We start from the raw sequence: 19271 nt of genomic DNA, 5'->3' as shown, positions 1-19271 counted from the left end.
TATATATATATATATATATATATATATATATATATGCACAGAACAGTTAATATATATTTGGTATTTTGAGTATTTCTGTTATTTAAACTTGGCCTATTGGAATATTTAATAGATGGGCCTTGCAATTTCAATTCAAAATGTATAACTGAGTAATTTATTTTGACTTCTGATTTAAGTTGAAAAGGAAATTATTTTTTACTGAGTTCATTTGTGGAGTGTTTACTGGCAGCTAGTAACTTTTCTAAGCATTTTATATGTACTATAAAGGAAAAAATTGTGTTTCAGTGGAAAATTATGCATTGACTAGAGCATACTCTTCCAAGAATCTGAGTCTGATTCTATGGGAGCTCTTTTACAATTCTGTAGATTGTAGGTAATTGATAGCAATGCAAATTAATTTTGTCCATAGAATGGCAAATTCTATCCTGTCTGGTAGAGCTTCAAGTGACTCTACCTCACTTTCTGATCATGAAAGAAGTTACTTTTGCCTCCATTAGCACATTCACTTCAATACTCTTCATCATAAATGCCCATTTTGTGGATTCTTCTTAAACCTAATTGCAACATTTTGCCAGTTTCTTCACTATAGTGGGTTGAATAGTGTCTCCCCTCCAATTCACATCCACCTGGACCTCAGAATGTGACCTTATTTGGACATAGGGTCTTTGTAGGTATAATTAGTTAAGTAGATATCATCCTCGATTAGGGTGTGCCCTATACTCAATGACTGGTATCCTTATAGGAAGTGGGGAGGACACACGGAAACACAGACACACACACAAGAGGGCCTTGTAAGTAGAGACACAGAGACTGGAGTCATGCTGCTACAAGCCAAGGAAAACCAAGGATGGCAGTGATCAGAAGCTAGGAAGTGACAAGGAAGGATTCTTTCCTTGAGGGTGTGAGGTTAACAAAGCCTTGTCAGCACCTTGATTTCAGACTACAGAATACCACAACTGTCATGGCAACCTTAGGAAACTAGAACACTTAGAGTTAAATAAAATCATTAATGTGTTCAATTTATCGCTGTAGGAGAATCATGATTTTACCTTTGTTTGAAAATTGTCCTTTAACACCATTAACTCATTTATACATCCCAGCAATTGAATGAGGCAAATACTATTATTATCCTTATTTTACAGATGAAGAAACAGGTACAGAGCAAGTATGTAATGTTCCTGATGCAGTCTAGAATATGCTCTCCCAAAACATGGCACCTTGGCATACTGAATAGTTTAACATGAAAGAATCTGGGAACTGGTAGGTGCAGACGACTATCTGACACAAGACCTTCACAGAAGAGGAGACTTCCCTTACCCCTATACCCCTTCCCTATATCCAGAGGAAAGGAGCATCCTTATCTCAAAGACCAAAGGAAGACAAGAGGAATCTGAAGTGACAGAGCTTGTTGTTTCCCCCAGTTTTCCACACTTATATTATATTATACCCTCTTCTTGCCCTACTACATTATTTCATGACTTCCCACTCTTTATCATACCTGATATAAAAACACTTAGGTTGAATCACTTCTTTGGGTCTTCGTTTCTCTATCAGGACCTCTGAGTCCTCATTCTGTGTCCACACAAAACTTATACTAAATACATTTGTATGCTTTTCTCTTATTAATCTTTGTTGTTGTTGTTGTCACCAGGGGCTCTAACCAAGAATTTAGAAGAATAGAAGGCAAAATATTTTTCTCTTCTCTACATTCCCAAAAGCATGCTTAGGAAATGGTAGAGCAAGACATTCAACCAAGAGGATCTCACTCCAGAAAGAGCACTCTTCACCACTTGACTCTCTTGCCCCAATAAACAGCACTGGGATATCTAAAAGCCTTAGCATTCCTGGTACTTATAAAACTTAATGTAATGGATTTTCTAGAATTTTCTAAGTACTTGGAAAGCACATTCGAGGGCTTTAAAGAAAATATACTAAGTCTGTACTTAAACTATGTATTATTTTCTTAAATTATTTATTAAAATATTATTACATTATAAAATTTTCCTTGAAGTAATTATTTTTATTAATTAAATTTCAAACAAAATAATACATACATGGAAAACTGAAAAAAAAAACTAGTCTTTACATGCACTACTACTTTAATGAATCAAATATTTGTTTTTATAACAAGTTACCCTCAATAACTCTTTTTTTTGGGGGGGGGTGAGGCACAAAAGCTGCCCCCACTGACATAAGAATTCACCTTGACCTGTATTGTGTTACAAAGAAAGCAGTAACATATTTTTGTCCCAAATGAATAAACCCAACTCTTTCACTGTTCAGATGAGAATTCTTCAAAGCTCTTCAAATGAGCAGTTCCATCCCCTGGAGCACCACTTTCTTACCCTCCACTCCAACCTGCGACTCCCTATGTCCCTTACTGGTTCAGGATATAGCTCAAAACCTTCCCTGAACCCAAGTTTAAGTCAGTTCCCACACCCATTCCTACCAAGTATACTCTCAGCATATTAACACAATTCTAATTATATGTTTATGTGATTATTTGATTAATATTCAGCTTCCACACTAGATTGTAAGATCTCCGAGGACAGGGACATGTTGATGTTATTCTCCACCAAATCTAGAGCATTTAGTACAGTGTCTGGGACATAGCCAGTGTTTAATAAATATTTGCAGAATGAAGGAAGTGATGAACAATGTTGAAGGCATATAGTCCCTCTTTAGTGGAAAATTCCCCATTGTATGGGTGTGTACTCTTAGAAGGACCTAGTTCTTCACCTCTCACTACAGACACCCAAAGTCGGGGAACAGAGACCGCCCCCCCTCCTACCCCTTTGCCCCCTCAGCTAGGACACAGCAGGTAACCTATGGCAGACAATCAGATGCGTCCATCTAGGATATCACTTTCTGGCTGGTGATTCAAAGTGGCAGGAACAGTTGAGAAATTACGGAGGGCAGCAAACAGACAGTCCAGCAGCTACAGACTAAGGTGCCCAGCACCACAGATGTCCAGTGGCTTGTAGTTGTGGTGTTGGCTATGGAGTTGTTCCAACCAGATGGTTGGCTCTGGCTCCAACTCCCTGCCTGCCCTGGGCCCTGGCTTCTTTTGAAAGCCTGGATCTACACTAATTCTGTAAATTACATGTTATTGTTTCAGAACATTTATTCCCTCCTTAAGCCAGACAGAATGGGTTTTCTGTTACTTTCCATCAAAACCATTACACACACAGAGGATAAAAAGAGAATAAATCATGGAATCTACAAGCATGAAGTGATGCCACCTTTAAGACACAAAATATTGGGCTGTATTTGGCAAGCATGTAGGGGCTAAAGCAGAGGGCTTCTCTTTAGGTTGGAAATCAAGTGTTACTCAGATTATGACTACTGATTGTGAAAAAAGTTGTGAAATATGAGATAAATCCACATTTCCCTAAGCGTGGAAAACAGGTATGACATGAGATTATTTTAGGTGGAATGCCCACATGGCATGAAACAATATTGAATCAAACAGAGAAAAAGTGATTCCCTTTTCCAGGGTTTTTCAATTCTGATACCATCAAGGACAGCAAGTTGAATTGGTATCTCTTTAATAACATACCTTTTTTTTTTTTTTTAAAGATTTTATTTTATTTTATTTATTTCAACAGAGAGAGAAACAGCCAGAGAGCACAAGCAGAGGGATTGGCAGAGGGATAAGCAGGCTCCACACTAAGAAGGGAGCCCGAAGCAGGGCTCAATCCCAGGCCTCCGGGATTATGACTGGAGCTTTCAGCTCCAGTTGGTGGCCCAACTCTCTGGGCCACCCAGGCGCCCCTAATATTTCTCTAACACTTATCACTCTTCCCTTTTAATGAAAGAAAGTCAGCCTCAGGCTTAGAACGTTCACAGGCAATAGTCATGAGCTAAAATATAATTATATTTGTGTTTTCAACATATTTAGCTTTCTGGATTATCTCCTTTTTATAGCAAATCATGCTGACTTCCCATTTATTGTCATGACATAAAATTTCTAAGTATATTTCTTTCAGATAAAGAAGTGAACGACTTAGGGTGCCTGGGGGGCTCAATGGGTTAAGCCTCTGCCTTCGGCTCAGGTCATGATCCCAGGGTCCTGGGATGGAGCCCCGCATTGGGCTCTCTGCTCAGCAGGGAGCCTGCTTCCCTTCCTCTCTCTCTGCCTCTCTGCCTACTTGTGGTGTCTCTCTGTGTAATAAATAAATAAGAATCTTAAAAAAAAAAAAAAAAAAGAAGTGAACCACTTAAAGATAACAAGTGAATAATAACACAGATGGAACACAGGGCAAAAATTCTGAAGATGATGAGTGAGTGTCTTTTGTTTAGGAAAAAGAAACTGGGCTGATCCATGAAATAGAGTCACAGATGCAAAAGGCAAGGAATGAAAGCAAAATCCAGAACCTGAAAAGAACAATGGCCACAATGGCGCCTTCATAAACATTTCTGAAGAACAAGTATGTGATGGACAAACCATCACTCCACTGGAGCTGCAGAGAGTCGGAGGGGGATAGGTAGTGAATGCCACCATCATTAGCCTGAAAGTGGGTAGGTCAAAGGACAAGACAAGCAAGGCAGCACTTTCTTGAGGAAGAATCCATATAAATCCAGAGTGACTGTCTAACCCCATCCTCCTCCTCATTCAGAGAAGGGATGGTCCTCTTGTGCACACAGGTAGCAAGAAGTAAATCTCTGAATGAGGCTCCATCTTGCTATCCTTGGTTTTGAGGTAATATGATCTGTAATTATATGCCAACATTGAAATTTTTAGTTTTATTCTACTGGCTTAATTTCCCTTAAATCAGTAATTCTCCATTAGGAGGAGCAATTTTTTTTTTTTTTTCAAACTACCTGTGTATCAAAGATTCTAGAATATTCCACTGGGGAGTAGGAATAGCAGTTCTCCCTTACTTCCTACCTAGTCAGAACCACTGTTAAAATAAGAGTGAATCATGCTCCCTTGTAGAGGGGGGAAGTAGAAAAGAAGGTTCAGAACCACTGTTCCAGTGAGTGTAACTGTCTCTCATCCATTTACCAAACCACGTGGCAAGTGTATGGCTGATGCAGAAAGGGACAATCTGTTTACATTTCAGCACCATAATACATGGATAGAAGATAAGGCTTAGGGGGAAAAAAAATACTCTCAGCACCATTATAATTTGTAAAACAGGCCACAGTAACAAAGCACTGAGTTTCAGAAAAACGGTTACCACCCAGAACAGGTTTTTAATGACAAAGGTCTGGTTTGTTTCAGCAGGAAATGCCCTCTACAACCTAGATATCTTCTTTTTGTTCCTCCCGCTTCCCTCCATCCTCTTTTCCCAATCCCTCCTTCTTTCTGTTCTTTTTTCTTTCCTGCCCCTAACTTCCTATTCTTCTGAGTTCTTACATTTTCTCTTCTTTCTTCTTCCTTCCTCTCTCCCTCCCTCTCTCCCTCTCTCTCTTTCTTTTTCTTTTTTTTTTATTCGTTCTTTTTTTCTTTCTTCTTTCTTTCTCATGACCATACTGGGAAAAGCTGGGTGAGACCTGCTTTCATCTGAGAGCAGGGGGTTTCAGAGTGCAGCTCTGCGCTATTTCAAGTCTTAGCACCACAAAGTATAAATTGCAGGACATTGAACAAATTGCCTCCCTTTTCATGCCCTAGTTTCCCCATCTACAAAACGAGAATAGTAAAATTATCTACTCGGCTGGATTTTGCGAGGGGAGTCAACAGGTGAGTCCATGTAAAGTGCTAAGGACAGGAATAAGCACAATGTAATTGTTGTCTTTACATACTTTACTTCTCTCAGAAGCTTTCCTTTGTCAAAAGAGTTCTACTGCCCCCCAAAGATTTGCAAGTCACTTTGCTACTGTTGCAGATGGCTGTGGCCATGGTCTAAATCAGCACGCCTCTTCACCCATCCTTTTCATCAATTTCTTCTGTGTCTCAGAATAACTTCATTCCCCAGAACATGGCCCCTTCCCTGCCCCCCCCATTGTTTTCAAAGTCTCCTGATCCAGTGGATCCCCTCACTTTCATCAAAGACATCAGAACACACCTCATTGAACCCTCGCTTTTACCCAGAAAGAATCTTGGGTTTTCCCAAACAAATGATCTCACCTAATTTCACAGTTGGTGAGAGAGGGATGAAGAGAATGCAGGTGTCCGGACTCCTAGTCTATTGCTCTTCCTCCAACATTATCCTTTCTCCTCAACATTGGGTGGAACTATAAACAGTTCCTATCCATGGTCAGAGCCATTTCCCTTTCATGACTTGAAATTCTGCCCCCTTTAAAGAGATCTCTGAAGGATTGGCGTCTCTGGCCTTTTATTCTCCCATCACACAAAGGACAATCTGAGACCAGCATATTCATTTGTTCATTTATTCATTCAACAAGCTTCTGCTTGAGCTCAATTGAGGTCAGTTCTTGAGTTGCTTAATAGCAATATGTATTAATATGCATTATATATTAGTATATAATATATATTATCATAATATTAGTGTTAATATCTCAAGTGCAAGTCAGAGTCAGCCAGGCCTAGGCAAAGTGAAAAACAGCAGCTCTTTAGAAAGAATAATTCTCACTTTCATCCTGTACCAAAGTTTTTTTTTTTTAACCCTTTCCTGTGTTACAAGTAACTAGGGTGTCAGCAATCCCAAATTTGGTCCATTGAGTTCTTACTCGTTGCGCAGCACACACACACACACACACACACACACACACACACACACCCATTCTCAAGCTTTTCTGTGCAGTTCTGTCCACTTCTGCAGCTGCCCTTGGCCTCTTGATCCTACCCTCTTCTCTCCAAGGTACTCACAGAGTCTGCGTGCTGGGCGGCAGGCTGGGGATGCGGTGGATATCTTTGCAGGTGACTCTGAAGTCATCCTCCTGGTGGCACTCGCAGGGGGGGGACAGACATCCTTTCCCTGCCAGGGTACTGGGCAGGGCAAGAAGCAGCGCCAGGTGCAGCAGGGGCGTCGGCCTCATTTTCCAAGGGTCCCAAGGCTATTTCTTCATCCTCCACGATCGTCTTGGCCCTCTGCGGCTCAGGTTCCCGCAGGCTGAAGGACAGAGGGAGTGTGGGAGGAGAGAGGCCTCGCTGGGGTTGTGACTTCAGCTCCCAAGAGGAAGCTGGAGAGGGGAAAAGAAGTGGCTCTTGAATGTTCTGTTTCCCTAGGCAACTGTCCACCCCAACAAGACTAATTGCTTCACTCTCGGTGCCCTGAGCCACGCAGCCCGCTCCGTCGGTTCCAGACACTCAACACCAGTCCGACTTGTCCCTTCTCCTTTCCAGCCAGCCCCACGCCCTCCTCCCAGGAGTTCGCTCCAAAGCCTAGTTTAGACGCTACCTTGTCTCTAAACCTAGTAGTCCACCTTTTCCCGTGGGGAGCCTCCCGAGGGCACCGCCTGCCGGGACCACGTGCACGCACTCCAACCAGAGTGCATGCAACTGGACTGTCCCAGGACGGAAGGGGATCCTGCAGAACTTCGGCTTCGCCCGACCTAAGAAGCCTCTGCGAGGAGTCGGAGGCGGGCGTACCCCGCCGGGCAGCCGGAGCGCGGCCGCAGCGGAGCGCGACACCCGGGGCAGGTCCTGGCTGCCCGCCCAGTTCAGCGCAAACCAGGACCCCGGGGCGCGAGCCGCCACAAGCACAGAAATCGCCGCGCGGACTCCCGCGGCTGCGCGCGGCTCCCGGGGCAGCCGAGGACTCTGCAGGCGCGTCAGCAACTGCGCTCTGGGGCCATCTGCTGCGCGGAACAGGGAACTGCAGGAACACTTGGGTGCCCCGATCGGAACTCTGAATCCCAGCTTTGCCATAGGATTGGATGGTAGCTGGCCATTCAGTTTTGGTCTGCCCAGGAATTTTATTGAGCCATATTCTGCTCCCCACCAGCACCTGCCCCCCCCCGCCCCATCAGATGGGAATAAAAAGAACACGTAAGTGGCACACTATCTTCTACTTACGAGTCTTTGCGCAGTAACCAAAAACACAATTTAAAATCAGATCGTCCCAATTTCCCTCTTAGAAGCCTCCAATTGGGCGCCTGGGTGGCTCAGTCGGTTAAGCGGCTCTCTTTGGCTCAGATCATGATCCCGGGGTCTTGGGATCCAGTCTCACGTTGGGCTCCCTGCTGGGCGGAGAGCCTGCTTCTCCCTCTCCCTCTGCCTGCCGCTCTGCCTACTCGTGCTCTCTATCTCCCTGTCAAATAAATAAATAAAATCTTAAAAAAAATTTTTTTTTAAAAGAATCCTTCAGTTGTTTACTAAATTCTCCTTGGAGTAAACAGAATATTAGCTCCTCATATACTGTGTGATTCCATTCATATGTTCCTAGAACGAATAATAATTCGGAAATCCGAATAATAATTAGTGAGACTGATAAGAAAAAAGACAGGAAAGAACTCACAGGGGTTATGGGAATGCTCTATATTTTAATTAGCCTGAAAGTTTAGTGGATGTATATATTTATTTAACTTCACTGCACTGAACACTTAAAATATTTCAAAGTTTATAAGCTTTTATTAATAATCACTCCAAAATAGAAACAACATAAAATTCCATTGACTAGGTAATGAATGAACAGTGATACATCCATACAATGGAATACTCTCCTAAAAAAGAAAAAATTCCAAAACAAAAAAGAAAGAAAGAAAATTATATACAAATTCTTTAGCCTAACCAGTAAGATCCTACTGTAGGGACTGGTAAGCTTTTAATGTAATAGTTGGAGACCATGTTCGATCTTTGTTGCATTTTCTCCTCCTCCTCCCCTCTTTTACACAGCCCTCTACAAACATAAAAGCCACTCTTAGCTTGTAGACTGTATCAAAACAGACCCGGGTCAGGATTTGACTTGAAAGCCAAAGGTTGCTGATTCCTGCCTTTCAAGGTCCAGCCCCTACCATCACTTTGCTGGACCTGCTTTATTATAAGACAAGTTTATTATCACCTCCGGGATTTGTTGTCGCTGGAACTCCATGCTGAACAAGCTTTCCCCAGATCTTCACATTATTTAAATCCTGCTTTAAATATCACTGCCTCAGGAGGGTCTCCTCTGAAGATCCTCATTACATTACCTCCTTTCAGTATCACCAGACCACTTAACACTGGTTATTGTTTTTCATTAGTCTCCTAATATATTGCCTGTCTCTCTGCTCTCCCATCCCCATCAAAATAGAAGCTTTAGGTGGACTAATCAGGAAAGAAAGAAAAAAGACACAACGTACTGGTCTCAGGTATGAGAGAGTTGACATTAGAACACAGTATACAGTTACGAAGAGGGTGACAAGAGAATATTATGGACACATTTATGCCAATAATTTAAAATTTGTTAATGTTCTTAAAGAAGCAGCTTTTGTTTCATGGATTCTAGATTGTTTTTCTATGTTCTATTTCATTGATATATGCTCTGACCTTTATTGCTTTTTTTGGTTTTTTTTGTATCCTTTGGGTTGAATTTGTCCTTAGTTTCTTTAATTTTCTTTTTTTTTTCTTTTCTCTTTTTTAAAGTAGGCTCTATGCTCAACATGGAGCCCAACACAGGGCTTGAACTCACGACTCTGAGCTCAAGACCTGAGCTGAGATCAAGAGTCAAATGCTTAATGGACTGAGCCACGGAGGTGCCCCTGTCCTTCTTAGTTTCTTAAGTTAAAACCTGGAGGCATTGATTTGAGATCTTTTCTCTTTGATAACATTATGGATATATTATGCTATATATTTTCCCGTGAGTACTACTTCAGCAATATATAAGTTTTGATATCTTATAAATTTGTTTTCCTTCAGCTTAAGATACTTTCTAATTTTTAAAAATTTCTTCTTTGACTCATGGGTTATTTAGAAATATGTGAGTTTCCAAGTATATGGGGATTTTCCTGATCTTGTTCTATTACTCATTTCTAAAAATACTCCATTTAGGAAAGAATATAGCTTTTATGACTTGAGAACTTTTAAATTTAGTGACATTTGTGACTCATAATGTGGTCTATTTTGATAAAGGATCAGTGTACACTTAGAAAAACATGTGCAATCTGTCATCAAGGCATGAACTCTGTAATTGTCAATAGGTTATACTGTTGATAATGTTCAAGTTTTATGTATTTTTTATGATTTATCTATTTATTATTTCAATTAGGAGATGTGGGTACTGAAATTTTTTACTACATTGGAGATTTTTCTTTTTTTCCATTCCATTTCTGTCAGTTTTGGCTTTGTGTATTTTGACATTCTGTTATTAGCTACATAAATGTTTAGGAACTCTTTTTTTCTCTCTCTCTCTCTCTCTCTCTCTTTTTTTTTTTTTGACAGAGAGAGATCACAAGTAGGCAGAGAGGCAGGCAGAGAGAGAGAGAGGAGGAAGCAGGCTTCCTGCTGAGCAGAGAGCCCAATGCAGGGCTGGATCCCAGGACCCTTTTCGGAAGGCAAAGGCTTAACACACTGAGCCACCCAGGCGCATGGGAACTCTCTTATTTCTGGGTGATTTGATGCCTTTATCATTACTAAAGGGACTTCTTTATTTTTGTGATATCCTTTGTTCTTTAATGTACTTATTGATAGAGCCAATCCAACTTTCTTTTGATGAGCATTAGCATGCTATTGTTTTTCTAGACTTTTTTCAACCTCTTTATATCTTTATGTTTAAAGTACATTTCTTATAATACCATAGAGTTAAGTTTGTTTTCAACCTGACCTTTTGTTTTGGCTGTATGGATTATTTATATATGTCATTACTGATAATAAATTTAAGTCCATAATCCTGCTACTAGTTTTCTATTTGTCCCATTTGTTTTTTGATGTTTTCTATACTTTTTTCAACCTCTTTATATCTTTATGTTTAAAGTATATTTCTTATAATACCATAGAGTTAAGTTTGTTTTCAACCTGACCTTTTGTTTTGGCTGTATGGATTATTTATATATGTCATTACTGATAATAAATTTAAGTCCATAATCCTGCTACTAGTTTTCTATTTGTCCCATTTGTTTTTTGATGTTCCCCCCTTTTCTTAATCACCCTTTTGGGTCAGTCTGGGAACTTTCATCATTCCATTTTATCTTCTTTATTGACTCATCTATAACTCTTTGTCTGGTTAGTATAGTGGTTGTTTTAGAGTTTGCAGTATGCATCTTTAAGTTATTATAGTTTACTTTGAGTTGATATTATACCGCTTTATGTATGAGTTTGCAGCATGCATCTTTAGAGTTTGCAGTATGCATCTTTAAGTTATTATAGTTTACTTTCAGTTGATATTATACTGCTTTATGTATGAAGTAAGAACTTGACTTCTGTTTTTCCTTTCCTATGGCCTTTTGCCATGCATTTTGCCTACACGTAAGTTATAAGTCCCATAATTCACTGTTATTTGTTAAGAGAGCCAATTATCTTTTTTTTAAAGACTTTATTTATTTGAGAGAGCGAGAGAGAGAGAAAGAGAGAGAGTGAGAAAGAGGGAGAGTGCACAAAGTAGGGGAAGGGTGAGGGGGGGAGGGAGAAGCAGGTTCCCTGGATCCCAGGCTCCATTCCAAGATCATGACCTGAACTGAGGGCAGACACTTAACTGACTGAGCCACCCAGGCGTCCTGATGGCCAATTATCTTTTAAAAGAATTTAAATCATAAGACTTTCATTAACATTTCTTGTAGTACATATCTTTTGGTTATGATTTCAGCTTTTGTGTGTCTGAAAAAATATTAGTCTTGCCTTCATTTTTAAAGTATATCGTTGCTACACATAGAATTAAAGATTGACAGTATTTTTCTCTTTCAGTATTTAAAAAACCCTGTTACATTGATTTGTTGCTTGCATTGTTTACAAGGATGAATATTCTGTCATAATTTTTTTTGTTCTTTTGTGACACACTCTTTTTTCCCCTCCCTCATCCCACTTTTAAGACTTTCATTATCACTGGTTGATTATTATGTAGCTTGACGTATTTTTCTTTATATTTCTTTTGCAGTATTTTGAGGTTCTCTGATTTGTGTATTTATGGTTTTCATTAAATTTGGAAATTTTTTAGCCATTATTTCTCTATATTTCTTCTATTCCCTATCTCTTTACACTTTTTTGAGGGTTCTGATTATTATACTTTTATTAGGCTGATTAAAGTTGTCTCACAAAGAGCTCATTGATTTTTTTTCATTAGAAAATTTCTTTTTCTCTCTGTATTTTTTTTTTTTTGAATAGTTTCTTTTGCTGTGTCTTCAAATTACTTTTTTTTTTCCTTCTCTGAAATAGTTGATGTGGTACTAATCCCATTAGTATTAATTTCATCTCAGGTGAAGTTTTCATATGTAGATTTTCAAATGAAGCCTTTTTCACATTTTCCCTGTCTCTAAGCAACTTCTTGAACAAATAAAACACAATAACTATCTTGATGTCTGTATTGTTTAATGGTAACAAAGTATCACAAACTTGATGGCTTATAACGACAGAAAAATAACTCTCCTAGTTTTGGAGGGTAAGAGTCCAAAATCAAGTTGCTGTCAGGTACATGTTCTATGTGAAGGTTCTAGGGAAGGCTCTTCCTTACTGCTTCTAGCTTCTGATGGTTAGCAATGTTCTTTAATGTCCTTTGGCTTCCATCACTCCAGTCTCTCCTCTGTCATCACAAGATGTTCTCTCTGCATGTCTCTATGACCATATAAGGACACCAGTCATTGGATTAGGGTGAGCCCCAATCCAATATAATAACTTTCAATTTAACTTGAATATCTACCCTATTTCGAAATAAGGTCACAGTCACAAGGACTGGGTATTAAAACTTCAAGATATATTTCTGAGGGACACAATTCAATCCACAAAAATGTCCTTGTTTGGTAATTCTAACATTTTTGATAGTTCTGGGTCAGTTTACATTGGTTTATCTTTCTTCTTAAAAAAGGTTTCATTTTCCTTCTTGGCATGCCTGATCATCTTTGCTTGGATAGATTTATAGATCTATTTATAGATACTATAAATTTTACTCCTTTTGGTGCTGGATTCTTTGCCTTCATATAAATATTCTTGATATTTGTTACCAAATATGATTAATTACTGGGAAACAGTTTGATCTTTTTGGATCTTGCTTTCAAGGTTTTGTTAGGTGGGACCAGAGTAGCATTTGATCTTTCACTAGATATTCCCCATTCCTGGGCCAAGACTTTTCTGAGTATTCCACCTAATGATCCACGCATAACGAAGCATTTCGGTCCAGCAGTTGGGAGCAATCACTGTTCCTGGTCCTGTGTGACAGGCACTTTCCCTTCCCATCTTGTCAGATGCTTCCCTCTCTAGCTTCAGTTTCCTCTAAAGCTCAGGAAGTTGCGTGCTCTGCAGAATACTCCACGGAGACTCTTTTTGGTTCTCTGGAGTTTTTCTGTGTAGCTCTCTTCCCTCCAGATTTTGTCCTGCACACTCCAGTTACATTGGGCTTTTCAAATTCTCAGCTCTGTTTCCTCAATTCAGAGAATGCACTGGGATCTGCCTGGCTTCCTTCTCCTGGTACCATGGCGTGGAAATTCAAGGCAGGAACTTCTGGCAATCCTAAAGCTAATCTTATTTGATTCCTGTCTCTCAGGGATCATTGCCCTTTTTTGTCTGATGTTGACTGTTTTAAAAAGCATTGCTTTGTATATTTTACCTGCTTTTGTTTCTTTGTTTGTTTGTTTGAGTCTGGTGGGAGGGTTAATTTGGTCTCTGCTTCTCCATCTTTTCTAGGTAAAGAAGTGGTATCCTGAGATCTGTAACATTTTAATCAGGGTTTTGATTGCATAAATTTGGCTTGGTGACAATTATAATGCAGGTAAATTCTACTATGTCTACTGTTTTCAGTTCATTAAATCGAATAAGCCTTCAGGATAACCATGTTCTAACAGCCTGCTCAACAAATTACTATGACAATCAATAAAGCAACTTTCTTTCCTTAGCATAATTTTTAAACTAGGACAAATGAACACATGAGATGAGAAAATGAGTCACTTTAAGTAAAGAGAAAAGTGTTAGCATTCAGATCTATTAAAAACACACAAAAATCCCTTTAAATATAACAGATTAATGAGATGGCTATAGAACATGACATATTTTTTTGGTAGAAGAACCATTAAAATGGTCCAAATATCAGAAAAGAGTATTTAGTGTGAATTCCCAACCCCCCCTTTTTTTCCCAAAGGTGTCTAGTAAAGTAGAGCAAAGGCTGTATTACTTTGCTTTAATGAATTGTTTTAGAATTTTGGGTTTGTACATTAGTAGTTGTTCATTTTGACCTGAATGCTTACAAACTGCTGTGATTTTTATATGTGATGTTCCTGACAGTGACAGATGCCTATAATTTGTAACTGTGTGACCAAAAAGAACTGTATGGAATCAACAGTGCTTCTACACATGAATGGTTGATGATGGTTCTTTCAGAAATGGGCATTGCCATCTTTGGAATATTTTTTCTTATTTTGACTCTCCTCAGACTTGCAGTTATCTGAAAACTTGATTGCAGAAAAGGTCAAGAACCACTTGGGATCACTTTGTCTGGCTGAAAGAGAATGGCTTTCATCACTGTCATTGTTCAGAGAGAATTTTGAGTAGTTCCATTCAGTCCTAACAAATCAGGATGTTGGAGATTTTTCTTTTACCTTAGCCTAGCATCCCATTTTGGTGTTTCATCTTCCTTCTTATGATTTATAATTGTCCTGTGGTATTACAAGGGAGCTTGCCCATCTGGGGTGGCTAGATGGAACCAAGCAAAGTAGAGTGGTACTGATGACCATTATCTGTGCTGGACAATCATTAGACAAAATGCAGGCTGCTTTTGAAGGAACATTCTCTCTTAATGCCAATGGGCAGGTTAACTAGGTTTAGGCTATGAATAGTACTTGCTTGAGTCTTGAGTGGAGGCTGGGCACTCTATGGACATAAGCTTTCCTTCAACATCTTCACTTCTGGCCCCCAGACCCTCCATCTGAGGACTCTCTTTGCTGTTTCTTTGTTTTTTTTTAATTAAATTTTATTTTTACAGTGTTCCAAGATTCATTGTTTATGCATCACATTCAGCGCTCCATGTAATACGTGCCCTTCTTAATATCCACCATCTGGTTCACGCATCCGCCCATCCCTCTCCCCTCCACAGTTCCCCTTCAGGAGTCACTTCTATTTTGGGGGGGACTGCTCTTGTTTATAATTTTTTAAAAAAAGATTTTCTTTATTAATTTTGACAAAGAGAGATCACAAGCAGGCAGAGGGGCAGGCAGAGAGAATGAGGGGGAAGCAGGTTTCCCGCTGACCAGAGAGCCTGATGCGGGTCTGATTTCAGGACCTTGAGATCATGACCTGAGCTGAAAGTGGAGGCTTAACCCACTGAGCCACCCAGATGCTCCATTTGTGATATTTTCTTCCAAATCCTTTGCTTATAAGCATTGGGCCAGCTCCTTTCTGAGAGCAAGATTGGCTTCATGGGTTTGTGATGTACAATTTCTTTTTGTTATTTTTTTAATTTGTGTATAGTTGACACACAATGTTACATTAGTTTCTGGTGTACAACATAGTAATTCAAGAAGTTTATATATTATATTATATACTATGTTCACAAGTGTAGCTACCATTTGTCACCATATAATGCTACTACAGTGTTATTGACTATATTCTTTATGCTGTGCCTTTTATTCTCTTGACTTATTTATCCATAATTAGAAGTCTGTATACTCCCTCTCCCTTTCATCTGTTTTGCTCCTTCTCTCTCTTTCCTTCAATTCTCTCAACCATCAGTGAAATCGTATGGTATTTTTCTTCCTCAATCTGACTTATTTAACTCAGCATAATATCCTCTAGGTTCTTCCATACTGTCATAAATGACATGATCTTATTATATATACCACACCTTCCTTATCCGTTCCTCTATTGATGGACACCTAGGTTCCTTCTCTATCTTGGCTATTGTGAATAAAGGTGCAAATAAATGGGGCGCCTGGGTGGCTCAGTGGGTTAAAACCTCTGCCTTCGGCTTGGGTCATGATCCCAGAGTCCTGGGATGGAGCCTTGAAGCGGGCTCTCTGCTCGGCGGGGAGCCTGCTTCCTCCTCTTTCCTCTCTCTCTGCCTGCCTCTCTGCCTGCTTGTGAACTCTGTCAAATAAATAAATAAAATCATTTAAAAAAAAGGTGCAATAAACATGGGCATGCACAAGTCTTTTTGAATTAGTATTTTCATTTTGTATAAAATGTCCACTAGTAGAATTACTGCATCATATGGAATTTCTATATTTAATTTTTGGAAAAACCTCCATACTGTTTTCATAGTGGCTGTACCAATTTACATTCCCACCAACAGTGCTGGAGGGTTCCCTTTTTTCCACGTCCTCACCAACGCTTGCTATTTCTTGTCTTTTTTTTTTTTTTTTTTAATTATAGCCATTCTGACATGTATAAGGTGATATCTCATTGTGGTTTTGATTTGCATTTCCCTGAAGATTAGTGATGTTAAACATCTTATGTGTCTGTTGGCCATCTATATATCTTCTTTGGAAAAGTATTCATGTCCTCTGCTCATTTTTAAATCAGATTGTTCTGGGTTTTTGAAGTGTTGAGTTGTATGTTTTTTTTTAATGTATTTTGTATATTAACCCCTGATGGGATATGTCATTTGCAAATATCTTCTCCCATTCAGTAGGTTGGTTTGTTTTGTTGATGGTTTCCTTCACTGTAAAGCTTTCTATTTTGATGTAGTCCCAATAGTTTATTTTTGCTTTTGTTTCTGTATCCTACCAGACATATCTAGAAAAATGTTGCAATGGTCAATGTCAGAGAAATGCCTGTGTTCTCTTCCAGGAAGTGTATGGTTTCAGGTCCCACATTTAGATCTTTAATCTATTTTGAGTTTGTTTTTGGTGTGGTGGTAGAAAGTGGTCCAGTTTCATTCTTTGGCATGTAGCCATCCAGTTTTCCCAGTACTACTATTGAAAAGGCTATCTTTTCCCCATTGTATGTTCTTGCCTCCTTCAGCATGGATTAATTGACCATAATTGTGGGTTTATTTCAGGACTCTCTGTTCTGTCCCATTGGTAATCTGTGCAATTTCGCAGGGCCCTATTCTTGGTTTAAGGCTCTGCTGACACCATTTTGACAATCTGAATCAGTTTTGAACAGGGCCTGGCATTTTCATTTTGCACTGGGCCCTGCAAGTTATGTGACCAGTCTTATGTGAGTATCTAGGTGCTTAATGGCTCACCTGCCAGGGTGAGAATACTTTTTCTTCTTCTCTTTCTCGTCTTCTCTCTTTCTGCTTCCTGTGGTCACGTAACTTCTCTGAGGCTATAAGCACAGACCAGCTTAGCTGGATGAGATAGAGGTGGGAGAAGAACCAAGTGGGAAAAAATACTTGAGGAAATTCTTAGTTAATATTGCAATTATGTTTTTCTGTCACATGGAAATAATCAATTTGTTGCTTTTGTTTCACAGTAGTATGAATTTGCGAGGTATTGGAAAAATACAACTTCTGCTCCTTTTACTTGAAACAGTGCTGTCCAAAAGCCTTTAATGGAGTAGCTTTCTTTCCTTGTCTCTGCTTATCCATTCTATGTGAATTCGGGTATGATGATGGTATCAGGACTCTCAGATTAGTCCCATCCCAGAACCTTCTATGGATTAACCCATTTAGATTTTTTTTTTTAAAGATTTCATTTATTTACTTGACAGACAGAGAGAGATCACAAGTAGGCAGAGAGGGAGGGGGAAGCAGGCTCCCTGCCGAGCAGGGAGCCCAATGTGGGGCTTGATCCCAGGACCCTGGGATCACGACCAGAGCCAAAGGCAGAGGCTTTAACCCACTGAGCCATCCAGGCGCCCCAGCCCATTTAGATCTTTAATGTTTGGTATGGTTTGAAATAGTTTCTGATGAAATCGCTCAAGAATTAATGTAATGTTAAGATCTCAGATCTCACAGGCTGGACAATTGGGCTTCACCGAAGTAATCTTAGTCAAGAGTGTTTGGATTTCAATCAATAGAATTTAAGCTTCAAAGGGAAATCTTCAGAAGGCAACAAGGTATATTCTTTGATCTCAGCATCTAGAACAAAATAATAAACAAAGTTTCAGTGCTCATGGAACTAACTTTCTGGGATATCATATTATATATCAGCCAACATATACTGATGGCTTACTATGGACTAGGCACTGGGTGAAATGCTTCATCTACATTCATTTCTTTTATCCTCAAAACAACTTTACTCCATTTGGCAGGTGAAGAAGTGATGACAGAGTGATTGAGTACTTGCTTGAGATAAGATAGCGGAGAGGTATTACAGCTAAGATGTGAACCCAGGTGCTCTCCGTCAAGAATCAGTGCATTTAACCAACTTCAGCTGCCTCTAATGGATTCCAGAACACAAGTATGTGGAATACAGTGGAAATAACAAGAGATTAAAGCCAGGAACTTGAAATTTGTCAGGAGTCAAGGTTCTGTCCTTTTAGGCTTATTTTCTCTGGGGCTGCACAGTTTACTTTTGCTGATTTACTCATTTCTCTCTCTTTCTCTGCAGATTAGATTTTTTCCATTACTCCTCGAAGGATGATGAAGATGGTCACCTCACCATGACAGCCTCAGCTTGTACTTGTACATCAAGACTCTTCAGGCAACGAGTTGAATGTCAGGGTCCCAATATTAAACCCTCAAAGGATAAAGAAACTGATGGGCCCAAATTGTTTCAGCCATGGACCAATCAGCCATGGTTAGAAAAGGGGCTTTAGTCTACGGCCATACCACCCTGAACGCGCCCGATCTCGTCTGATCTCGGAAGCTAAGCAGGGTCGGGCCTGGTTAGTACTTGGATGGGAGAAAAGGGGCTTTATATAATATAAACAAAGCTTTGGGGCCCAAGACTGTGGGTAGAATCATTTCAAGTTAAGAGGTGATATGGCTGAGGTATGTAAAAAATATCTGTCACATCTACCATTATTGAGGTATTGTGTTGTGGGAAGATCACTGGTGACACTAGTTGTAAATGGGTACAATTTTGAGAAATTCACATGTTACAGACTGAAACAGGTCTGCCTCCCCAGCCTTGTGGGTTGAAGCTCGAAGTATCAATATTACCATATTTAAAGTAGTGTCTGTAAGCAGGTAATTAAGGTTTAATGAGGTTTTGAGGATGGGGCTCTAATCCCAAATAACTGGTATCTTCATAAGAACAGCGAGAGACCTCAAGTACCTGCCTTCATGGAGAAAAGGCCATGTGGGAACAAAGAGAGAAGGCAACTACCTGCAAGCCAAGGAAAGCGTCCTCAGGCAAACCTAAACCTGCTGATATGCTGATATCTTGCTCTTGGACTTGCATCTTCCTTAACTGTGAGAAATAAA

At 39.7% G+C, this 19271-nt stretch overlaps 1 protein-coding gene across 3 annotated transcripts in view; it reads right to left on the bottom strand.

The window, feature by feature from the left end:
- Nucleotides 1-7621, bottom strand: part of TSHR (thyroid stimulating hormone receptor) — a 164117-nt gene extending 156496 nt beyond the window's left edge. For all 3 annotated transcript variants that reach the window (XM_082736400.1, XM_082736401.1, XM_082736402.1), the window contains exons 1-2: nt 7308-7621; nt 6776-7089 (exon numbers count right to left, since the gene is read on the bottom strand). In XM_082736400.1, coding sequence (XP_082592526.1) covers nt 6776-6945 — 170 coding nt within the window. In that variant the 5' untranslated portion in view covers nt 6946-7089; nt 7308-7621. The remainder of the gene's footprint in view (nt 1-6775; nt 7090-7307) is intronic.
- Between the last annotated feature and the right edge of the window lie 11650 nt (nt 7622-19271).

Source organism: Mustela nivalis (genome assembly GCF_964662115.1).
Source record: "Mustela nivalis genome assembly, chromosome: 6".
Taxonomy (NCBI): domain Eukaryota; kingdom Metazoa; phylum Chordata; class Mammalia; order Carnivora; family Mustelidae; genus Mustela; species Mustela nivalis.
Note: the sequence above shows the minus strand (reverse complement) of the source record. Positions and strands in the feature narration are given on the sequence as shown.